The sequence below is a fragment of the Callospermophilus lateralis genome, chromosome 2, assembly GCF_048772815.1.
Source record: "Callospermophilus lateralis isolate mCalLat2 chromosome 2, mCalLat2.hap1, whole genome shotgun sequence".
Classification (NCBI taxonomy): Eukaryota; Metazoa; Chordata; class Mammalia; order Rodentia; family Sciuridae; genus Callospermophilus; species Callospermophilus lateralis.
The window spans coordinates 191,975,720-192,001,561 of NC_135306.1; the positions used below are offsets into that span (position 1 = coordinate 191,975,720).

The 25,842-nt window shown below is 35.9% G+C and overlaps 1 protein-coding gene across 4 annotated transcripts in view; it reads right to left on the bottom strand.

The window, feature by feature from the left end:
• Positions 1–25,842, bottom strand: part of Ckap5 (cytoskeleton associated protein 5) — a 103,839-nt gene that overhangs the window by 29,744 nt on the left and 48,253 nt on the right. For all 4 annotated transcript variants that reach the window (XM_076847133.2, XM_076847134.2, XM_076847135.2 and 1 more), the window contains 16 exons: positions 25,394–25,498; positions 21,599–21,688; positions 21,320–21,484; positions 20,638–20,766; positions 19,754–19,936; positions 15,949–16,062; positions 15,663–15,773; positions 14,717–14,809; positions 10,638–10,823; positions 9,427–9,521; positions 6,841–6,898; positions 6,616–6,741; positions 5,441–5,580; positions 4,584–4,758; positions 3,324–3,437; positions 2,955–3,083 (listed from right to left, as the gene is read on the bottom strand). In XM_076847133.2, coding sequence (XP_076703248.2) covers positions 2,955–3,083; positions 3,324–3,437; positions 4,584–4,758; positions 5,441–5,580; positions 6,616–6,741; positions 6,841–6,898; positions 9,427–9,521; positions 10,638–10,823; positions 14,717–14,809; positions 15,663–15,773; positions 15,949–16,062; positions 19,754–19,936; positions 20,638–20,766; positions 21,320–21,484; positions 21,599–21,688; positions 25,394–25,498 — 2,013 coding nt within the window. The remainder of the gene's footprint in view (positions 1–2,954; positions 3,084–3,323; positions 3,438–4,583; positions 4,759–5,440; positions 5,581–6,615; positions 6,742–6,840; positions 6,899–9,426; positions 9,522–10,637; positions 10,824–14,716; positions 14,810–15,662; positions 15,774–15,948; positions 16,063–19,753; positions 19,937–20,637; positions 20,767–21,319; positions 21,485–21,598; positions 21,689–25,393; positions 25,499–25,842) is intronic.

Below are 25,842 nucleotides of genomic sequence, written 5' to 3' on the forward strand. Positions count from 1 at the left end.
GCGTAGTGCCTCACTTTTGCTGAGGCTGGCTTTGAACTTGTCGATTCTCCTGCCTCAGTATCCCCCCAACCCAGAGCTGCTGAGATTACAGGTGTGCGCCATGGCGCCTATCACCTCATTTTAGTTTCTTTTTTTTTTTTTAAAAAAAAAACAACTTTATTTTATTTATTTTTAAGTTTTTTATGTGGTTCTGAGGATTAAACCCAGGGCCTCACACGTGCTAGGTGAGTACTCTACCTCTGAGCCACAACTCCAGCCCCTTAGTTTTTTTCTTTTCAAAATAAAAAAATTTATTTTTTAGTTGTGGTTGGGCTTAATACCTTTATTTTATTTATTTAGTTTTATGTGGTACTGAGGATTGAACCCAGGGTCTCGCACATGCTCTACTGCTAAGCCACATCCCCAGCCCACCTCATTGTATTTTTAATCTTCATTTCTCTAATGTCGAACATCTTTCAGGGGATAATTTGGCATTTACAAATTCTCTTCAGTGAAATGTATGTTCATGTCTTTTGCCCATTTTCTAATGAATTTATTTATGTATTCTGGTGCTGGGTGCTGGGAATGGAACCCATGTATGACAGGCAAGTGAGCTACATTGCCAGCATCCTCACCTCTTCTTTTTAAACTGCTGACTTTTGAGAATTCTTTACATAGTTTAGATATTAGTTCTTTTTTTTTTTTTTGGTACTAGAGATTGAACTCAGTGGCACCTTCCACTGAGCAACATCTCTTCCCCTACTTTGTATTTTATTTAGAGACAGGGTCTTACTGAGTTGCTTAGTGCCCTTGCTTTTTGCTAGGCAAGAACTGTACTACTGACCTATATCCCCAGTCCAAAAAGTTTTAAATTTTGATGTCGTGCAATATATTAATTTTTCTTATTATGGATTATGGTTTTAATTACAAATCTAAGAATTTCTTTTTTTTTTTTTTTTTGGTGGTCCTAGGGATTGAACCTAGGGCCTTGTCCATGCGAGGCAAGCACTGGACCAACTAAGAATTTCTTGCCAACCTTACATTATGAAGATTTTCTATGTTGTCTTTTAATAATCTTGTTATTTTTATTGTATGTTATCTTTCCATAGTCTTGACAGGTGCAGTGTTGCACATCTGTAATCTCAGTGATTTGAGAGGCTGATGCAAGAGAATTACAAGTTCAAGGTCAGCCTCAGCAACTTTTCGAGAACCTCAGCAACTTAGCAAGATCCTGTCTCAAAATAAAAAAAGAAAAGGAGAAGGAAATATATCTGAGTGGATAAAGCCCTTCAATCTCAAGTACAAAAAAAAACAAAGTTTCAGTCTAATGTTTTATATTTAAATCCATGATCTGTTTTAATTTTTGTGTAAGATATGAGGTTTAGGTCAAGGTTCAATTTCTTTTGTCTATGAATATCTTATTGTTGCAGAACAATTTGTTGAATAGGCTACCTTTTCCTCCACTGATTCACTTTTTTACTTTTGTGAAAAATTAGTTGAACAGTGGGTATGTTTGTTCATGCCTGCAATTCCATCGATGGGAGGCTGAAAGGCACGAGGATAACAAGTTCAAGGCTAGCCTTGTCAACTTGGGGAGACTCTGTCTCAAAATTTTAAAAAAGGGCTGAGGATGAAGCTCAGTGATGAAATCCTGGGTTTGATCCACAGTGCCAGGAAACAAAAATGTGGTTCAATTCTGGGCTTTCTATCCCACTCCACTGGTTTTTATTTTTATCTCTACCCTGTCTTCCTGTCACTGATACCATAGTGAATTGACAAGGTAAGCAATAAAGTAAACCTTAACATATGTAGAGTGATTTTTCCTACTGTTTTCTTATGAAAACTGTTTTGGATATTTAAGAGCCTCTGCTTTTCTATTTAAATTTTGGAATAAGCTTACCTCTCTCTATTAAAAAAAACTTTCTGGAATTTTTACAGGACATACATTAAATTTGTTGATCAATTTAATGAGAAGTGATATATCAACTGTGTTGAGTCATTGTAAGAGTTGACATCTTTATCTTGTTCCTAATCTTTAGGGCAAAGTATTAAGTCTTCTGCCAGTGACTATGATGTTATCTGTAAAGGTTTTTGTAGGTGCTCTTAATGAAGTTGAAATAATTCTATTACTAACTTGCATTTTTTTAATAATAAATGAGTATTGGATTACCAATAAGCATCAACTGATAAGATTATATGACTTTTCTTTATTCTGTTAGCATGATGGATTATACTTTTGGACTTTTGAATGCTAAACTCTATTTTTTAAAAATATTTATTTTTTAGTTGTAGTTGGACACAATATATTTATTCTATTTATTTATTTTTATTTGGTGCTGAGGATCGAACCCAGAGCCTCGCATGTGCTAGGCGAGTGCTCTACCACTGAGCTACCTAAACTCTATTTTACCCCAGTCCTAAACTCTATTTTTATACTCTGATTAACGCCTCTGATTTGGGGTGGGTGCGGTGATGCACAATTGTAATCCCAATGGCTCAGGAGGCTGAGGCAGGAGGATCACCAGTTCAAAGCCAGCTTCAAGAAAAGCAAGGTGCTAAGCAACTCAGTAAGACTCTGTCTCTAAATAAAATACAAAATAGGGCTGGGGATGTGGCTCAGTGGTCTAAGAGTTGAATCCCCGGTATCAAAAACAAAAAAAAAACAAAACAAACAAACAAACAAAAAAATCTCTGATTTTACCATTTAAGAATTCAAAGAAAGAAAAAAAATCCTACAAAAATTAATCCTTTAAAAAGTTTTGTGAATGGAACGGGAAAGAAAAGGGGGGCACGAAAATACAAAAACTTTGGGAATTTGGTTTCAATTTTATTAACCTTTATAATAAAGTTCATTTTAATCATACTTTGTGTGTGTGTGTGTGTGTGTGTACACAAAAGTTAGGCAGGCCTTGGCTCTTAAAGAGGTAAAGACATAAGTAAAGCACATGGTCAACTGATAAATTTATGGTACTAACCTCTTGCCTCAAGAAAGGATTTTCCTTTTTGAGCTCTTCAGAAAGATCTTCTCCCTCCAGCCATTCCTTCATGCCTGTCTGTTCTGCCCAAGCATTCACAGTTGCTAGCGCAGCAGCTCGAACATTGTTCTGACCAGAGAAGAGAATTGGAAAAAATAATATCAACTATAGTTTGGAGGTAGGGGAGAAAAGTTTATTATTTTCTGAATGTGAACAACAGAGACTTCTCTAAGGTGTTTTTCTTCTAATTGTCTCATCTTTATAAACTTTTAAGCGTTTACATGTACTCTAGAAAAGAGAATTATCCTTAGCCCAAAAATGTGGCTGGTCTATTACAGAATGCAGCATAGTGGAAAGGGTTAGGTTTACCTTACTGTCTCCAAGGACTGTGATGATAGGAATGCCTAGGTTCTTTACATGTTGCTTGATGTTTGGGCCCATGGCTACTGCCAACTGCTGAAGTATATTCAATGTCTGCTGCACCTGAATGGAAAGAGTCAACACTTCATGTTCAAACTATAAGCAAGACGTGCTCAAAGTTTTGCAAGATTGTTTGTTGCCATACAGTAAACACAGCAGATTTCTGGTCTGCTCAAGAGATAAAAAAAATCTATTAAATCTATGAATAAGTTTTGGCTCATAAAAGTGTATTGTTAGAATTTAAGATCATAAGTTATAATACTTATAATAATAATAATATTTTAAAGGTAAAAGCTTAGTTTAAGAAAACCCTGACATAAAAATTCAAATTTAAAAATTAGAAGCCGGGCACAGTGGCGCACACCTGTAATCCCAGCAGCTCGGGAGGCTGAGGAAGGAGGATCGAAAATTCAAAGCCAGTCTCAGCAGATTAGTGGGGCACTTAGCAACCAGTGAGACCCTGTCTCTATATAAAACATAAAAAAGGGCTGCGGATGTGGCCCAAGGTAAAGCAACACTGAGTTCAATCCCTGGTATACCCCCCCACACCAAAAAAAATTAGAAATTAAGTGAGCACACACGTGTGTGTACATATTGCATGTAGTTTCTTTCTTTCTTTTTTTTTTTTAAAGAGAGAGAGAGAGAATTTTAATATTTATTTTTTAGTTTTTGGCAGACACAACATCTTTGTTTGTATGTGGTGCTGGGGATCGAACCTGGGCCACATGCATGCCAGGCGAGCGTGCTATCGCTTGAGCCACATCCCCAGCCCTGCATGCAGTTTTATACAAAGATACTTAATACTGGATCCTTGTAAAAAGCAAAGTTTGGAATTAACAAAAATTTGATGAATAAGCTGGGTGTGGTGGCACATGCCTCTAATCCCAATGGTTCAAGAGGAGGATTTTGAGTTAAAAGTCAGCCACAGCAAGAGCGAGGTGCTAAGCAACTCAGGAGACTCTGTCTCTAAACAAAATATAAAAAGGGCTGGGGATGTGGCTCAGTGGTGAGCACCCTTGGGTTTAATTAAAAAAGAATTGATAAATAAACGTGCAATATCTTGAGAAACACAGAAGAAATTAAAGGAAGCGATTTCTAGGTCAAAGTAAATAATGCAATAGTTTATTTTCTGCTAGTGAAGGATTTACTGATAAGAAACCTTCTGTAATGGGAAAGAAGAGAAAAAGAAAAGGCACAAGGTCTACATACCAAGATTTTATTTGAATCATTGAGTCGACCCTTCAAGGCAGTTGGAAGTTCACCTATATTTGGCTGGATAAATTTTGCTTCATTGATAATTCCTGCCACTTCATCTAGGCCTTCTTTCCTAATCTTCCAATTTTTATCACCAATCTTGGACACCAACTCTGAAGTAATTTTATCACTGGAAAATAGAAGATATAACCTTTTATTTTAGGCTCCTAAAAGAATATGATATCACAGAAGTTCCCATCCCTGAATTCAAAGAGAAAGCACAATGAACTGGGTGCCGTGGCAGACACCTATAATCCCAGTAGGTAAGAAGGCTGAGGCAGGAGGATTGCAAGTTCAAAGCCAGCCTTAGCAATTTAGTGAGAACCTAAGCACCACAATGAAGCCCTGTCTCAAAATAAAACTTATAAAAATGAAAAAGGCTGGGGATGTGTCTCAAGGGTTAAGCATTCCTGGGTTCAATCCCTGGTACCAAAAAAAAAAAAAAAAAAAAAAAAAAGAATTTACAATGAACTGAAACTGTGCATGGTGATAACAGTTTGTAGTCCCAGCTGGGCTGAAGTCTCCAAAGTTACCCAGTTCTACATCAGAGTTATTCAGTTTTCTTCCTCACAAAATCATCAATTTCTTATGAACTCTTCCAAGGAGCATCACAAAGCTCAAGGCCAGCCTAGGCAACTGGGCAAGACCTTGTCTCAAAATAAAATAAAAAGGGCTAGGAATGTAGCACAGTGATATAGTACTTACTAAGCATGCACAAGGCCCTGGATTCAATTTCCATTGCCACAAACACACACATCCCTGAAGAATTTAGTACAATGAATCAAGTAAATCATTCACAGGGTGAAACTAACCTGATCTCTGTCCTTGGCAAAAGATCGACAACATCATTGCCTCCATCTTCTGGTTCATCTCCATCTTCTCCTTCATCTGTACCACTTGTGCTATGCTTGGAAATTCCTCTGGTTGGAGCAGGTGGGCTTTGTCCCTGCATCTACACAAAAATGAATAAGGCAAATGAACTTGATGAAGAATATGAAAACAAACAGATCAGGGAAGGTGCCTATGTCAAACTTTATCATTCTGTCAAAATACTTACTTACATAGTAGATACACCCACACACACCCCATACACATAAATGGTGTGTGTGGGTGTGTGTGTGTGTGTGTGTGTGTGTGGTGCTGGGGCAAACCCATAGATCCTCACACAGAAACTTCTTAGAATCTGACTTCTTAATCACAAATTGCCCCCCCCCGCCACACACCCTTTGGCATTACTGGGAACCGAATCCAGGGGTTCATGCATGCTAAGCAGCTCAGCCCTTTTTTTTAAATTTATTTTTTAATTTTCAGTGGACACAACATCTTTATTTTATTTTTTTTATGTGGTGCTGAGGACTGAACCCAGCACCCCGCGCATGCCAGGCCAGTGCGCTACCGCTTGAGCCACATCCCCAGCCCTCAGCCCTTTTTAAAATTTTGAGCCAGGGTCTTGTTAAGATGCCCAGGCTGAGCAGGGACTTGCAATCTTCATGCCTCAGTTCCCAAGTAGCTGTGATTATAGATATATAACATGGGGCTGGGGATATGGCTCAAGCGGTAGTGCGCTCGCCTGGCATGCGTGCGGCCCAGGTTCGATCCTCAGCACCACATACAAACGAAGATATTGTTTCCACCGAAAACTAAATAATAAATATTAAAAAAAAAAAAAAAAGATATATAACATGGTGCCTTGTTTTAGTTTACATTTTTTAAAAAAAGTTATTATTTTGTGTACTTTTTGAATAGGTAGTATGCTCACTATGTTTGAAATTTCAAAAGTACAGAAGAATATAAAGAGAAAAATATCTTATACCAGAGTTACCGGTTCTCTTCACAAAATCAATTTCTTATGCACATTTTCAAGGATACTTTGTGAACACAAAAGCAAATACATATATATTCTTCATTCCAAAGGTTTAAAAGTTTAGCCTTAATGAATGAGATTCTCAAGTTCACCAATGGACTGTAACATTTGTGGAATCTTTACCTTCTCAAATTCTGCATCTATCTGGGATAACAGTGCAGGTTTCTCATCCTCAAAGAACATTCGCAAAGAGGGACCAACATACAGGTACATCACGCCAAGCAGGGTAATGGCAGAAGTCCTCACGGCCTGCCAGAGAAAACAAACAAACAAAAAAACCTTTCCAATCAGAACAGAACAGAACCACAGAAGGCTATAATGCCCTTACATGTGCCAGAATATACTCACTGGGTTTGTTGCAGCTAGAGCAGTCTTCACATTGCTAATGAATGCCTTGACATTCAACCTATAAGAAGAAATAACATTTAGAAATTGAAAACAAGGGCTGGGGATGTGGCTCAAGTGGTAGTGTGCTTGCCTAGCGTGCGCGGGGCACTGGGTTCGATCCTGCGCACCACATAAAAATAAAGATGTTGTGTCCACCGAAAACTAAAAAATAAATATTAAAAAAAAAAAAAAGAAATTGAAAACAAATAAATGAAACCTTCAGAAGACTCAATAGAGCAATAGAGTTTTATAGACAGACTCTGGGATTAGATCCCTTGGGTGAAGTTTTCATTTATATCTACTCTCAGTTTAAAGTAAGTTTTAAATACTATCTATATGATGATTAATCACATTATGCTTAATACAATTTTGAAATTTCAAACATAGACTCTTAAATACAATTTTGAATTCATTCATGTACTCCAGATTCATTTGCCCATCTACTTTATGACATTCCCCTTTCTATGTCTCAGACATCTTTTATCCAGTACATGAAAATTAAACTCCTGATTGTCTATCCCCCAATTTCAGAGTTCTCTAACTCAGTAAAGAGCCACATTATTCTTCTAATGACTCAGGTTACTCTTGAGTCCTTGGAGTAATTCCTGATGTGTCTCACTATGTCTAATATCCTATTCAGTTCTATTTGCCAAATATATGCTGAGTCATAACATTTACACCTCTACAATCTATGTCTAAACCATAATTTCTTGACAGGATTATTCAGTACCCTATGAATTAATTCTCTCTCCCAGCTCTGCCAACTTTTGAAGTGTAGTACTGCCATTCAACCCAGGATACTCTACCACTAAGCCATAACCCAGCCCTTTTAATTTTGAAACAGGGTCTTGCTAAATTGCCCTGTTTGGCCTGGAACTTACAATCCTTTTGCCTCAGACTCCACAAGGACTGGGAACACAGGTGTGCACCACTGTGTCCAGCAAACAGGACTTTTACACTGCCAGAGAAAACAAAAAAAAACTTTCCAATCAGAATAGAACCACAGAAGGCTGTAATGCTCTTATGTGTGCCAGTTCTTCTTTCAGATTATACCAAGTTGAAAACATCTAACCTCTTATCCTACACCTATAATCCCAGTGACTCAGAAGGCAGACGCAAGAGGATCGCATGTTCAAAGTCACCCTCAGCAATTTAGTGAGGACCTCAGCAACTTAGACCATATCTCAAAATAAAAATTGAAAGGGCTAGGGATGTAGCTCCATGGTAAAGCAACCCTGGGTTCTATCTCCACTGCTGAAACCAAAAAAGAGAAAAATTTTTAAAAAGGAATTATAACAATAACCTGGACTTTGTGAGAACTCCAGAGATACTGACATAACAGTTCTTTGCTTAAATGATAATTGAACTGAATGGCAAATTCTTGAGTAGTAGAGTTTCTTCCATAAGTAGAATCAAAACACTGTTTTGTAAGATACTAAGAGGTCTGTTATAAAAAGTAACAAGGCACAAAGAAAGGCAACACAGTATATCAAGCATAGTATTCTCTTGAAACCAGAATGCCTAGATTCAAACTTTGGCTTTGCCACTTTCCTAGCTATGATGAGGGCAGATAACTTAAGCATTTAGTCTTCAGAATCCTCATTTATAACTGAGCATAACACAATACTGTAGGTGATTTTTATAAGGTTTAAATCAAATTAATTATTATTTAAAAGGTGTTTTTAAAAGAACCTTGGATAAAGGAAGTTACATAAGATTTTGTTAAATAAAATAAACAACTGAATTCTATGTACAAGTAAGTTTGGGAAACAGTAGATTAAACAAAGTTTAAGGGGCTGGGGATGTGGCTCAAGTGGTAGTGCGCTCGCCTGGCATGCATTCGGCCCAGGTTCAATCCTCAGCACCACATACAAAGATGTTGTGTCCGCAGAAAACTAAAAAATAAGTATTAAATTAAAAAAAATTCTCTCTCTCTCTCAAAACAAAACAAAACGAAACAACAAAAAAAAAAAAAACCCAAAGTTTAAAAATCTCTTCCATTGTGGGATTTTTGAGAGTATTTAATATACCAAACTGGCCTGTAGGTCTCTAAACAAATGTGATTATATGTAGCAACTTCCAAAGTCATTTGAGTAGAAATCTTTGGAAATGGCTTTTCTGTGGAATAGTTATTAACACTTGAGGAAAAATAACTCAGAGGACTGTGTTAGTGGATATAAAAATATAGAACACAAGCCAATACAGACTTTTAAGGATAAAAGTGGTTTTCTTGCTGGGAGTGATGGTACACTTCTGTAATACCAGGAACTCGGGAGGCTGAGGCAGGAGTTCAAGGCCAGCCGCAGTAACTTAGCAAGGCCCTAAGCAACTTAGCCAGCCACTAGTCCCTGTTTCAAAATTAAAATAAATAAATAAATAAATAAAAAGAACTGGGGATGTGGCTCAGTGGTTAAACACCCCTGGGTTTAATCCCTGGTACCCCCCACCCCCCAAAAAAAAGGCAATATTATTTTTTATAGACAATATAGCTCTTACTGTAATCACCAATTAGAGATGTTTTTACTACTTTACTTCTTTCTGACTTACCCAGAAAAACCAAACTCTTTTATTGCATTAGATAGCCAATTCAGAGTTTCTGACTGATTCTTGGGATTCTTCTGTGAGAAAGCCATTGACATAACCTGGAGCAGGGGAAAAACAACATCAGATCTATGTTCTCTCATATTTCTTATAAGCATACAACATGACTTAAAGATGGCTGTGGAACAATATAGCTTTTTTGATGCTAAACAACTACAGAAAAACTTAGGAACAAAAGATTTAACCCCCAGAAGAAAATGAGGTAAGTTACAGTAGTATTTAAAGCATGCGGGACTGCTTAAAACTTTTTATTAGTGGTCATTATGGATTTTAATGTCTTAAAAGGATTTTAATGTCCTTGCTGGGCACTGTGGTATATGCCTATAATCCTAATGTCTTGGGAGGCTAAGGTAGTAGGATTCTAAGTCAGAAGCACAGCAACTGAACCAGGGGGCCCCTAAGGAACTTAATGAGACCTTGTTTGAAAATAAAAAATAAAGGGCTAGGGATGTGACTTTTAGTAAAGCACCTCTGGGTTCAATAACCCAGTACCAAAAAAAAAAAAAGTACAGTCATTCTTTATAGACTATCCTTGACTTAGGTAAGCTTTTGTTATCAAGCAGCAATATATTAAAGGTAAAAATAATGTAATATTAAAAATGGTTTTACTAGGGGCTGTGGCTGTGGCTCAGCAATAGTGCACTTGCCTGGCATGTGTAAGGCACTGGATTTGATTCTCAGCACCACATGTAAATAAATAAAATAAAGGTCTATCAACAACTTAAAAAAAAAAATGGTCTTACTTTAAAATTAACTTGGGGAGGCCAGGCATCATGGTGAATGCCTATAATCCCAGTGGCTTGAGAGGCTGAGGCAGGAGGATCACAAGTTCAAAGCCAGCCTTAGCAATTTAGTGAGGCCCTAAGCAACTTAGAGAGACCATGTTTCAAAATAAAAATTTAAAAGGGCTAGGGAGGGGTTGGGGTTGTGGCTCAATGGTACAGTGCTTGCCTAGCACGCATGAGGCACTGGGTTCAATCCTCACCACCACATAAATGTAAAAATAAAGATATTGTTCCACCTAAAACTAAAAAATATTTAAAAAAAAAAAAATGGCTGAGGATGTGGCTTAAGTGTGGTTGTGCACCCCTGGGTTTAATCTCTCTGGTGCCAAAAAAAAAATTAACTTGGGGAAAGAGCTTTGTGTTACTACTAACCTGTTCAGCAGTCCATGGTAACATACAAGCCTCAGCTATTGCTGTCATAGCTTCCTTTGCATTGTTTCCACATTTTACATCTCCAATTTTGTCTACAAGGCCATCTAAAACAATCTGAGCTGACGTTTTGGAAAAATTTCCCTTTTGGGCAATCAAAGCAACTATGTGAAGCTTCATCTGCATCACCTGAAAACGATAAATATCATAAAGTTATGAGTAAGTCAAAGACATTTATTCATTTAAACAGCAGCCTAATGATGGATAGTTAAGGATAGTTGAGAATACAATAAAAATAAAATCAGAATTTCAAACAAGAAAAATAATTTTTACCCTTTACTGACACGTATTAAAGTAGCAGACAAGGAAGAGAGGGAAAAAACCATCCAACCAACCAACCAACCAACCAAACAAAATGCAAATAAAACTCAAACCACTCAATGTTTCAAAAACTGGCAAATTTATAAACTGAAAATCTTAATTTTTATATTCTCCTCCTCTTATGTTTTTGCATTGACCTGATTATACATTCTAAAATACATAAGAAAGGACCATACTAACTGTACAGCTTAGAGTTATGACTAGAGGTGCTGACAAAAACCCTACAACTCTCATATGTTCATTCATATACCACACAGAACTTGGGAGATTTTAGGGAAATTGGATGTGTTTGAGTGGACAAATGGAAGGAATTAGTGGGATGACAATGTAAGGGGCTTAAGACCCCTTTGTTCATAAATAATTCCTTTTGTGTTGTCTAAATATTTCAACTTTACTTTTTTTAAGCTGCAAGAAATTCCATCAACTATATATCCATTTAGGTAACAAGCACTCTCTTTTAAAATGCAGTTGTCTTGGGTGTGAATTCTGGACAGGTAGAATAAGAACCTCTGAAAAGAGGTAATTTTATGTCTTACATTAAAAAAAATAAGTCGCAAAAATTTCTTTCAGAAACTTGAAAATTAGCTAAAGGTTTGAAACATTAAAAAGAACGTTTAAAGAAAAGGTAAAGATCTCAGGAAGAAAAGTGAGCTTTTTGGAGATTTATTAACTTCATCACATCCTCCTCTCCCAGTCCATAGTAGTCTTCAAAACCATAGTCTTATAAATATGGTAACTGTGAAAACCTAAAATTGTGTAGCTACTACAGGAGGCAAGAACAGGTTTGAAGCTCCTCAAAAAGTAATAATGACTATCATTATTTGACTAATTTGGCAGTATCCTAGAAAAGCCCCATTTTAAGGACCTGTTATTTGACCCAACTATCTAATTCAGTGGGAAAAAGGGCTATTCCCAGGAGTTTGTTGAAAACAATTAATAACAACTGTTCAATATTTACTGTTGGGGCTGCCTGCAGCTGCAATACCAGTTGAGGCAAGGTAAGATTTAGGGAATAAGATGTCTACAGAGGACTTTGAAAACTTCTATACATTCTTAAGAATCTAGATGATGCTACACATATTCAAGGCTGTGTGTGGGCACAGAAAAAAATATGAAAGGGCCCTAATATCTTACTTCTGGATGATTTTCAGGCCCTGCATAAGAAAGAAGAGAAGGCTGAGAAGAAGTTTTAAAAGTTCTGGAGCACTCAAGGCATATCCCAACATACATACACACACACACACACACCTGGCAAAAGGCCTTTAGGGAAATCTGTCTAATCAATAGATGACCACTAAGCCAACCGAGCAGACTTTGGAGGCTGCAAATCAAAATTACAGCAAGATCATACTTCATACTCTCTAGGATGAAAAGAAAGAAAAAGAAAGAAAGGGAGGAAGAAAGGAAGGAAAAAAAGAAGAAAGGAAGGAAGAAAACTATTATTGGTGGGAATGTAGAGAAAACAGAACTCTCACACATTGCTGGAGCAAATGTAAAAATGATACAATCACTTTGGAAAACTGTTTTTTCAATTCCTCAGAAAATTAAATAGAGCCAGGGGCAGTGGCACATGCCTATAATCTCAGTGGCTCAGAAGGTGGAGACAGGAGGATCACAAGTTCAAAGCCAGCCTCAGCAAAACCAAGGTGCTAAACAACTCAGTGAGACCCAGTCTCTAAATAAAGTACAAAAAAGGCTAGGGATGTGGCTCAGTGGTCGAGTGCCCTGAGTTCAATCCCTGGTACCTGCCCCCTGCAAAAAAAATGTTAAATAGAGTTATCATATGATCCCTGAAATTCTACTCCTAGGTATATACTCAAAAGAATTAAAAACATAAAAATTTGAATGTGAATGTGCAAATGATTGGAAAAGTAAATTACGGTGTATCTATATAATGGAATGTTATGTGACAATTAAAAAAAAACAGGAACTAACACATGTTACAATATGGATGAAATTTGAAAACATTATGCTAAGTATAAGCCAGACAAAAGGTCATATATTGTATTATTACTTTATATAAAATGTCCGGGAGAGGTAAATCCATAAAGATCAAAAACGGATTAATTATAGAGACTGAGACTGAGGAGGATTAGAAAATGACTGCCACTGAGTATGAGGTTTCTTTTGGAGCGATGAAAACATTCTAAAAGTAGAGCTGCAGAAGTTTGTGAATATACTAAAAAACAACTGCATTGATCTGGGTATGGTGCTGCATGCCTATAATTCCAGTGACTCAGGAGGCGAAGCAGAGAGCACAAGTTTAAAGCTAGCCTTAGCATCTTAGTGAGGCCCTAAGCAACTTGGTGGGACCCTGTCTCAAAATAAATTTTTAAAAAATTAAAAAATTTAAAAAAGTGCTGGGGATGTAGCTCAGTGGAAAAGCACTGCTGGGTTCAATCCCTAGTTCTTAAAAAATAAAAAGCCCATAAAACCCAAAACAACCCTACTGTGTACCTAAAACAATGAGTTTTATCCAGGTGTGGTGGCTCACACCTAAAATCTCAGCAATTTGGGAGGCTGAGGCAGGAGGATTACAAGTTTGAGACCAGCCACAGCAATTTAGGTGAGGTCCTGAGCAATTTAATGAGACCTTATCTTAAAAATAAAAAATTAGGATGGCTTGGAGGGATGCAGCTCAGTAATAGCACCTATGGGTTCAATCCCCAGTACCAAAATCAATCAATCTAAACAGTGAATTTTATAGTTTCAATAAAGTTGTTATTAAAAATATATACATAGGGGCTGTGGATGTGGCTCAGCCATATAGCGCTTGCTTGGCATATGTGAGGCCCTGGGTTTAATCCTCAGCACCACAAAAAAATAAACAAACAAATAAAGATACAATACCTTTGTGTCCAACTAAAAAATATATACTGAAAAAATATATATGTATATATACATACACATAAAGGGCTGGGGTTGTGGCTCAGTGACAGAGCGCTTGCCTCGCACATGTGAGGCACTGGGTTTGATCCCCAGCACCACATAAAAATAAACAATAAAATAAAGATATTGTGCCCATATATACTAAAAAAATATATATATTTTTAAATTTTAATATTTATTTTTTAGATTTCATCTGACACAACATCTTTGTATGTGGTGCTTGAGGATTAAACCCGGGCCGCACGCATGCCAGGCAAGCGCGCTACCCACTTGAGCCACATCCCCAGCCCCCTAAAAAAATATTTAAAGTATACATATATTTAAAATATTTAAAAAATATATTTAAAATATTTTAAAAAAAAAAATATATAAAATTATTCCTTATGGATTTAACCAGTAGGGTTTGGCTCAAATCAGGTGTCTTCCTTTCACTTATCTAGATGGTTGCTTGAAGAAGAGTTTTAAAAGTGGCAGTATGGGAGCTCGCCTGGCATGCGTAGGGGCTCTGGGTTCGATCCTCAGCACCACATAAAATAAAAAAAAGATGTTGTGTGCACCAAAAACTGAAAAATAAATATTAAAAAAATTCTCTCTCTTAAAAAAAAAAAAAGTGGCAGTATGAGGGAAAGATGGCAGGATGAGAATCTATCAGAATATATTTAGCTTTTGTGGTGATGACTGTCCTGGCTAGGTGAAGAAACATAGGGAGGCTAAGGGGAATAGTGTTATAGATTATATAAGTTTCACCTCCACAGGATGATGTAATAGAAATTACTTCAATAAAAAACAATAAGTTTACAACTAAAAAATACCTGAAAATTAGTTTCTTTCCATCCAGGTTTCTTGGCCAGCATCCTCACTAATGCCTGGCATGGCATTTCAGTACGATCCATTAGTTCAACAGCCTTGAAATAAATAAGACAGTGAGAGTTAAGGGTTAAATATTAGTTACAAAGGAAGGTCAAATACCAAAGTCTAGTACTTGGTTACCTTTGAAGGAAGAAGGGGAATAGAATCGAGGAGGGTAAAAGAGGGAGCTTACTTAACTTCTATTCTAATGTTTTTTAATGAGAAATAATGGATACGTGGTACATGGCCATTATATTTATATCATTGAAACTATTCGATTTTACATTTTAGGAATTCTCAAATAATTTGCTCCAAGGAAAGTAATAGTAACAGTTTTCATATTTGCTTAGTTTATAGCAGAAATTGCTCATATGTATTTTATCTTACTTAATTTTCCTAAAAATATAGTGAAGTAGTAAAGCATTAAACTTCAAAGACATACAAATTTAGGTCTAAATCACACAAGTGGCAGATACCAAACTAAGGTTCTTGCCTCAAGTCCCACTGCGTTTTCAGTTTTTCCACAGCTGGCTCTCATGAGAATCACAGTACATGCCAAAATAAGCCACAATGAAGTTTTTCAACACAAGTTTTTGATAGTTTTTTCTACCAACAGATGATGTCTATACCACTAAGAAATGATGACACAGTGGGTAAATACAGAAATGGATGAGGAATGGCTTAAGTGGAGAGATCTGTTTGCTTATAGAAGTCATTGAATGAAGACATTGAAAGATAAACAGCTACAAATAACAAAATAAAAAAAAAAACCATCTCATTAATTAATACTATGAAACATGTTTGTTGCTTATAAAACACAGTAATTAAGATACATTCTTCATTATGGATTTCATTATTTCCCCATTATCTTAATTTTCTTTCACAGTATACTTATCCCTATGTATCTACCTTTTGGAACTCTTCCATACAGGCTAGCCTTTCCTTCCAGTTACTGCTGTCTAGTAGCTGTATACAAGTAGGGGGAAGGACAACTGAAGCTTTTTCTTCACAAACCTCCATCTGTAAGACACAAAAATATGTCAAAATTAGAAACTGCTTAAGGAAACAGATGGCAAGAATGCAAAAATACCAGAGATAAAACTTAAAGAACACTCCCATGGATATGCTATACTATCTGAGAATCTTCAATATATCTCAACATTCCCAGCTTGGAGGCACAGTGCATTATACTGACCGAAAGTTCTGGCTCCACAATTTCTTTGGTCTCCAGTCCTTTCTTGTTCTTGGTTCCAGTGTTCCCTGAACTTCCTGGTGCAGCTGGTTTCCCCTTCTTAGGTGGTCCCCCAGCCTAAATGCAATTTTTTAAAAAATTAAATCATTTAAGGTTTAGAAAATAGCTGCTAAACTTTTTGGATCGTAAAACCCTCTGAAAATTTGATTAAAATGAAAATTACCCGAAAACTATTTTCATGCTCACAGAAAATTTGATTAAAATGAAAATTACCCGAAAATAAACTTTTTCATGCTCAGTTTCAAGGGCATAAAGACTCCCTTCTGAAGACCACTCATGGGGATAGAAAGATAATCTGCACACTGCATGTTAAGAACCTCTAATTCAAAATGAGTAGTGAAATAAATGAGACAAAAATAATGAAGTGGAATTGTATTAGATTTACAGATTAATTTGAGAATGACATCCTGATGTCTTTAAATGCCTTTACATTCCTTCTTATACCAGTACAGGACAGTCTCTAAGTTATAACATTAACTCAATACTTAATCCCAAGGTGCTTTAATATTAGGAGAACAAACTTATTTCTCATAATAGATCTATATAATTTGCAAAAGAACAGAGGGGTTTTCATAAGAAATCTTACTGTTCCACTTATGTTGAAGATAAATTTCTTATAGAATCTTCTTGTTTTAGAATTCTTTCTAGGTGACTTGCTTTGAGTTTTAAGAATATGATTATACGAGTTAAAAAATGACAGTTTTGCCTCTCACTTCCTCTTAATTAATACCTCTTAGTTAATATGAAGTCATTATAAAACAATAAAGGTACTAACAAGCATTTCTTCTCACTTCAATAGGATTATCTCCAGAATTTCATCATTATTAAGCACAATGCCGTCTTTGCTTTGGTATGTCTACTGCTATTTGTACATCTGTGTGTGTGTGTGTATGTGTATATACATGTATATATACATACATTTTTAAAAAAACATATATTCAGGGACTGGGTTGTGGCTCAGTAGTAGAGCGCTTGCCTAACACATGTGAGGTGCTGGGTTCGATCCTCAGCATCACATAAAAATAAATAAATAAAATAAAGATATTGTGTCCAATTACAACTAAAAAAATTAAAAAAATATATATTCAATCATGTCAAAGTACCCATTCATTTCTTTTTTCTTTTTCTTTTCTTTTTGTTGTGCTAGGGATTGAACCCAGGTCTTTGTGCAAGCAAGGCAAGCACTCTTTCAACTGAGCTATATCCGCAGTCCCATACCCATCCATTTCTATGTGGTTAAAATTTTTTATGAAAGGCAGGCACAGTGGCACATGCCTACAATCCCAGCAAATTGGGAGATGAGGCAGGAGGATTTCAAATTCAAAGCCAGTCTTAGCAACTCAGTGACTTGAAAAGCAACTTAGTAAGACTCTAACTCAAAAAATATATAAAAAGGTTTGGGAACGGGCAGGGGTTGCAGCTCTGTGGTAGCGTGCTTGACTATTAATATGTGATGTTGAGTTTGATTCTCAGAACCACATATAAATAAGATAAAAGTGTATTAACAATTAAGAAAATATTTTTTTTTGAAAAAGAAAAAGGGTTGGGAACATAGCTCAGTAGTAAACTGCCCCCGTGTTAAATCCCTAGTACCCAAGAAAAATCAACAGAATAACCAACCACCAAATAAGACAACCCAATAATGGGAGAAAATACTTGGAAATCATATATGGGAGAATTCCTAAAACTAAACAATCAAAAACAACACAAAGAGCTGGGGTTGTGGCTCAGTGGTAGAGCACTTGCCTAACACATGTGAGGCACTGGGTTCAAATCTCAGCACCACATATAAATAAATCACCAAAATAAAGGCCCATCAGCATCAAAAAATATATATATAAAATAACAACTCAAATCAAAATGGGCAAAGGTCTTGAAAATATATTTCTCCAAGCTGGGCATGGTGGAGCATGCAACGTGGGAGACTGAGATAGGAGAAGTATAAATTTGAGGCTAGCCTCAGCAACTTAGTGAGATCCTGCCTCAATTTTTTTTTTTCATGAAAGAAAATGTAGGAATTTATTGAATGTTTCTTAGGGAGTAAAGAGGAAAGGTTAACACTCTATATTACAACAAAAATCTAAAAATATTTGAATATTCTTCCCCCACCTCCCTGGCCCCCAAAGTTCCACTACATACAGTTCTCCAGTTTTCATCAAAAAATTGAAATCCTCAGTCATGGCACATATCTGTAATCCCAGCCCCTTGAGAGGCTGACTGCCTCAATTTTTTAATATATTATTTAGAATAGATGGACACAATACCTTTATTTTATTTTTATAAAGTGATGCTGAGGATCAAACCCATTGCCTCACTCATGCTAGGCAGGCACCCTACCAACTGAGCTATAGCCCTAGCCCCGTCTCAATTTTTTTTTTTAAATATTCATTTTTTAATTGTAGTTGGATACAATACCTCCATTTATTTATTTTTATGTGGTGCTGAGGACCGAACCCAGGGCCTCACACATGTTAGGCGAGCGCTTTACCCCTGAATCACAACCCCAGCCCAAATTTTTTAAAAAAATCTAAAACAAAACAAAACAAAAATGACTGGGGCTCACTGATAAAGCAACAAGAGAGACAGAGACAGAGAGAAAGAGAGAGAGAGAGACAGAGAGAGAGAGAGAGACAGAGAGAAAGAAAGAAAGAAAGATGGCTAATAATCACATGAAAAGATGTTCAACATCACAAATCATTAGGGAAATGCTGATCAAAATTTCAGGATAAATGGACAAGTAAAATGTAGCATATCCATACAACAGAATGATATTCAGCTTTAAAAAGGAACAAAATACTGACATATGATACGTTATGGATAAACCTTAAGGACATTAATTAAGCGAAATGAAATAAATCATAAAAAGACCAATACTGAGGCTGGGAGTGTAGCTCAGTGGTAGATTGGCATGTCTAGCATGGGTGAGGCCATGGGTCTGATTCTTAGCACCACAAGGAAAAAAAGAAAAACAAATATTGATGAGTCTATATAATAAAGGGTATCTAAAATAGCCAAAATAACAGAAACAGAAAAAAAGGGCTGGGGATGTGGCTTGGTGGTAGAGCACTTGCCTAGCATGTTCAAGGACCTGGGTTCAATCCCTAGCATCACAAAAACAAACAAACAAGGGAAAGAAGAATGGTGATTACAAAAGGGTGATGAAAGGGGGTTTGACAGATTATTGTTTAATAGGTATAGAATTCAGTTATGGAGATGGATGATAATGATGGTTGCACCAATTATGAATATTTAATACTACTGAACAGTATACTTAAAAATGACTAAGACAGCTGGCCTAGTGGTACATGCCTATAATCCCAGAGACTTGGGAAGCTGAGGCAGGATTGCAAGTTTGAGGCCAGCCTAAGCAACTAAGGGAGATCCTATCTCAAAATAAAATAAAAAAGCTGAGGATGTAGTTTAGTGGTAGAGTGCTTGCCTAGCACGTAAGAAACCTTGGGTTCAATCCCTAGCACTGTCCCCCCAAAAAAGTTAGGATAGTAAATATTGTTATGTATATTTTACCATAATTTTTTTTTTTTGAAAAAAAAAATGCACTCCTGTAATTTTTATCTCTGTAAGCCAAATATATTTCTGGAATATATGTCTTCATTAACACATGCTCTGCTTTATTTTCAATGTGGCCAATGAACTCATTTCTCAAATGAAGTCACACTGGAAGAATAATCATGAACCTCAGACTCAAACTCTACCTTACTAAATCCTCATTTTAAAACCATCTATTAACCTTAGCAGTAGGTGCCTTTTTTAAGAGTCCTGGTTTGGGTGCTGAAATGTCCTTTGTGTCTTTATCTCCTGCAGCCCCTGAAGTAGTAGTCCTTCCAGGCACAGGTTTAAATTCCTTCTTATCAGCTACTGGTCCAGCTTTCTTACCATGAACCAATTCTACTTTTTCTGAACATTCTTTGATCTAGAGAAAGAAGGTGAGATAAACATCATTTAGCCCAACTTTGAAAAACAATGACCACATTATTACTTATAAGTCATTTCCAAACCACGACCATATATATAAGAATTCAGAGAAAACTTTCCTTTTCAAAGATAAATTATCAAGATTTTCTTAATAGTAGATGCATTATATGTTTTACTTCTTTACAAATCAGAATTATAATAAACTTATGATGGCCATAATTTTGATGGAAGACATTCACATTTAGAAAGGTAATTTTCTAGAATATTAGAAACGAATTTATCTCACAATGTTGTTTTCATCTTCTCTACAGATTGGGCACTCAGCTTTTGTTTAGTTATAATTTGAAAGATAGTTCAAATATCACCATTGTAGCCTAGGATAAAATTTAAATCCTCAGTAGTTATGCTTTCAAACTCTACATCTGTACTACCAGTAGAGAATGAAATAAATTTCACAAATTGATTATTGGCAATTTTTTCTTAATGAATAGAAAAGATTAAATTGCAAACAAAAAACACCAAAAAACATTCCCCCAAACTTGTTTCAATTGTGCATGGGAGTATGCAATGTAATACATCTTAATGGGAACTGTAATTTTAAAAAAATGGAGAAATCTGGGCCAAAACTATACTAATACTCTCTAATTTCCAAGAGACAAGACTATTGTTTAATTTCATTATAATTCATTACTAACCTACCTTATCAAGTTTGAGTTTGTCTACATCGGCTAAGAATGGGTTTACTGCTTTCTCACCAACCACCTTCAAAGCTGTACCCAATGCTTCAAATGCAGCATCTCTGACTTCAGGAGCAGAATCATTGATGTGCTACACTCGGGAATTAAGCAAAAATATTCATGAATACAAAGTACTTTAGGAAATATTACTTCAGATATTTTAATTCAGGTTGGTAGTTCTTGGATAAAAATTACATCTTTCCTTTGCCAATTAAGAGTCACTTTTTCACAAATTCTTTTTGGGTTAACACAAACTCTGGTTATCTACTCAGCAAGCCAGTGCTTCCTTTTTTCCCCTTACCATCTGTCTAAAATTCCTCACTCCCAAATGATTCTCAAATACTTCAGATTTGATGCCTAAGCTTGGAAAGATCCAGTGTACATCAGTATGTGACCAAGTAAGAAACAAAATGTGTAACAAGTACCTAGAAAAAGAAAACTAACTTGTGTTCTCCTTCAAGAATAGGAACACAAACAATTACTAGAATTTGGATTCAGTCTCAAAAAATGCATAGGATCTACTCCTCAAAAGATCATTAATCTACAGTATGAAAGTCAAGTAGTTACTGTATATAATTAGTAAGAAGAAGAAAAAAAAACTTGCCTAAGTATAAAATATCCCCAATTATAAAGATAGTCCATACCTTAAGTAGAGCAGCACAAAAAGGCTTTAACAAGCTCTTTGGCAGGGTAGAGGCAGTGCAGTGACGGAAACTTCTTGCAATAAAAAGAGATGTCTGTTGCTTAATGGTTGGATTTTTATTATCCATTACTGCTAAAACATCCTCACTGATGTTCTGTAGTGTGGTCTTTAGAAAGAAGATTGATCAATGAGATTTTCTCAGTTGTGAAGAATAGTTAATATAAAATTGATATAAAATATAAAATTTAGATAAAGCCACAAATTCACTCTGTCAACTTACAGTAAGGAAGATTGCATCAATTGCCTCCTGCAAGGCTTGTACAACTTGAGGTTTCTTCTCTTTGAATTTCTCCAAAATGGTTGGCACAACCTGCAAAAGTGAAGAGCAGTAATTATATCTGGCAACAAAAAGGAATGAGGGGGCTGGGGTTGTGGCTCAGCGGTAGAGCACTCACCTAGTGTGAGCAAGGCACTGAGTTCGATCCTCAGCACCACATAAAATAAGTAAAATAACTTATTGTGTCCAACTACAACTAAAAATAAATTAAAAGAAAAAAAAAAGGATTGAGGGCTGGGGCTGTAGCTTAGTAGCAGAGTGCTTGCTTAGCATGTGTAAGGCACTGGGTTCAATCCTCAGCACCACATAAAAATAAACAAGTAAAATAAAGGCATTCTGTCCATCTACAACTATAAAAAAAAATTTAAAAAATGACATGTCAAATCCATAGAGACAGGGAGCAGATTAGTAGTAACCAGGGCCTAGAGGGAGAGAAGAGTGGGTAATGACTGCTAACAGGAACAGGGTTTCTTTGGGGGGGAACTAAAAATGTTCTGGAATCAGGGATGATAGTTATACAATCTCCTTATTATACTAAAACCACTGAATTATACATTTTAAAATCACAGATTTTTACAATATTTACCTCTCAAAAAAACATTATTAGAAACAATGAAGTTGGCTTTATTAAAAAAAAAAACATTAAAACTGAACAAAAAGTAATTTCCTTTAAAAAATTTTTTTAGTTGTAGATGGACACAATACCTTTATTTTATTTACTTTTATGTGGCGCTGAGGATTGAATCTAGTGTCTCACACATGCTAGACAAGTGCTCTACCACTAAGCTACAACTGCAGCCTCTAATTTTCTTTTTTGAAGGGCATAATAATCTTCCACTGGAACAATTAAAAGCTTTCATCCTGCTGTCTCTATATCCTGTATACAATCATAATCATTTCTATCTGTAACAGCTCATTTTACAAAGTAAATACCAACTAGGAGGATTCAGGTGAATAGTTGAGTATATAATTCTTTCTCTCCACTCAAGATGCTGATATACCTTATTGATTTGAGGTGTCATCTGTCCCTTACAACACAAAAGAAAAAAGAAATAGTACCAAAAATTTTAATAATTTGTTATCAGAATTATATCTTCAAGTCTCAGTGTAGATAGTAAAGTTGAAATTTTTATAAGTTTAGTTTTATTGCCTAAAGTATTATTAATTCATTAAACATTAATGGCTAATATATACACTGAGTGCCAGGCACTGGGTTATCAGGGAAATAAAAAATCTTTTTTATTTTTTGGAGGGTTCTGGGGATCAAATTCAGGGCCTGTGCATGCTAAGCGTGTATTCTACCACTAAGCAACATCCTCAGCCCGAAAGATTTTTTCTTTTCAGTACTAGGGATTGAACCCAAGGGCCCTCTACCACTGAGTAACATCCCAAGCAATTTTTATTTTGAGATAGGGTCTCATCAAGTTGCCAAGCATGGCTTTGAATTTGTGATCCTCCTGCCTCAGCCTCCAGAGCAGCTGGAATTACAGGCGTGTGACACTACACCTGGCAACCAAAGATTTTTTTTTGGGTGGGGGGTATACTGGGTGTTAATTTGCTAGACAATTTCTTTACCACTAAGCCAAATCCCCATATCTTTCACAGATTTTTTTTTTTAATTTTTTTTTTTTAGTTGTAGTTGGGCACAATATCTTTAGTTATTTTTAAGTGGTGCCTCACACATGCGAGGCAAGAACTCTATCACTGAGCTACAACCCCAGCCCTATCAAAGATTTTTTAAAGGTTCAGAAAAGATAGCAAAGTCAATGGTATCCCCAAAAATTATTTTCAAGATTTCACAAAAGTGACCACAGACCAGGAGTAAGGTTTCCTTGAGAAATAAAATTGACTTTTTAATATAAGCTATAAAGCTTTAAAAAAATTATAATGGCTACAAAATTGAAGTTTACTTTTATAAATATCTCACAAAAGATAGTCTATAAATAGCTAAAGCAAACAAGGCTCATGCCTATAATCCCAGCAACTTGGGAGGCTGAGGCAGGTGGCTAGGAAGTCTGAGGCCAGTTTTGGTAACTCAGGAGATCCTGTTACAAGACAAAATAAAAAATATTAAGAGCCAGGGGTAGATATTAGAAGTAGAGTAGCCCTGGATTCAATCCCTAGTATCTCAGGGGGGGAAAAAAAAGTCAAACACTAATATGTTTTGTTATCATACAGTATATATTGTATAGTTAAAAAAAAAAAAAAAACAAACAAACCTTTCGTTTTTTATTTTTATGAGCTATAACCCCAGTTCCTACATCATAAAGTTTTGAGAAAAAAAAACAAAACTCCAATCATAGAGTGCTGGACACGCCTTTAAGCTGAACAACAACGTGAAACAAAGCCAGAATCAAAACTCAAACTGAAGGGACTGTAATTAGCTAAACATTATTTAGTAAATCAAAATGGGTTTTATTTATTTATTTATTTATTTATTTTAAAGAGAGAGTGAGAGAGGAGAGAGAGAGAGAGAGAGAATTTTTTAATATTTATTTTTTAATTATCGGCGGACACAACATCTTTGTTTGTACGTGGTGCTGAGAATCGAACCCAGGCCGCACGCATGCCAGGCGAGCGCGCTACCACTTGAGCCACATCCCCAGCCCCCAAAATGGGTTTTAAAAATTGTTTTTACCTTGAAAAGTTATTTATCAATAACACAAAAAAGACCAAAAGTTAGTTAATATATTGATAGCTTACATATAGATATAAATACTATATACGGTTATAGATATAAATATTTGCTACTATAAAAATACATACTATTGATACAATTTATTTATTTATTTGGCTACCAGGGACTAAACTCAGGGGCACTCGACCACTGAGCCACATCCTCAGCTCTATTTTGTATTTTATTTAGAGACAGGGTCTCACTGTTGCTTAGCGCCTCGCTTTTGCTGAGGCTGGCTTTGAACTTGCAATCCCCTGCCTAAGCCTCCTGAACCTCTGGGATTACAGGTGTATGCCACTGCACCTGGCCCAAATTATTATTTATAAAGGTTTTAGAGACCTCTTTTAAAAATTATTTATTCATTAATATTGGAGATAGGGGTCTATTTTGTCCAGGCTGGTCTCAAACTCCTGGTCTCAATTAACACTCCAGCCTCAGTCTCCTGAGAAGCTTGAAATATAGGCATGTGCTATGGCACCTGGCATTAGATCTTTATTTTTATTTCCCTGGTAAGAAATCAGTCATGGTTTATTTTTATTTAGTAGTATCTTCTTTGTTAAGTTGTCTGAAATTATTTTTAATGTTATGAGTAACCAACCTCTAAATACCATAGCTCAAGTGAAGCTAAATAATAACTTCATAATATAAAAACTGACACATGATTAGGGACTATTATGTCAATCTAGGAAATTAAATGATCAAGTGACTAGGAGGTTAAACTCTAAAGTTCAATTTTCAGGATGCTAAATCATTCTAACTAATTCAGACCAAATTTAGAGCTAATGAACAACTACCACAGTTAAAACACCTCAACACATTTTATATATTAACTTCATCTAATATTTGATATTACCTTACCTACTCTTAATTTCATTCTGGTCCTGATTATTAAACTGTTGATATTTGTGAGGAGCTATGTTGAATAATAAAACTTAGTGAGAAACTTACTTTGCCCAATATACAAAGATCTATACCAAAAAGTTGGTTTAAAGCATAAAGTGGTCTAGCTGGCCATTTTTGATAATTTTGTGGATTTATTTCTAAAAAGAAGTGTTACTTACATGTCCTGCATATTGTCCAAATTTCTTTCTTAGCCCAACAGCCAAGCCAGTAAGACATTTTGCTGCCAAAGCTACTAACATGACATTGGTGTCCTTTCCAACAACCTACAAAGGGGGATAAAAAGGAAAACAAAATAGTCACAGCCCTATAGAAAGGTGTTAAAGTGTACTCTCAAAAGAACTCTGAATGTTATTATACTAATGAAAGACAAATTTTATTTCCTATAAAAGAATAAAAAGTCTTTATTCCTCTTCGACAATAGTGAATTTAGAGGGGTTGGGGTTGTGGCTCAGCAGTAGTGCACTTGCCTGGCAATTTGAGGCACTGGGTTTGATTCTCAGCACCATGTTTAAATAAATAAAATAAAGGTCTATCAACAACTAAAAAAAATATTTTAAAAATAGTGAATTTAGGAGTCTCCCTTCATTATGTTTACTCTGCTATCTTC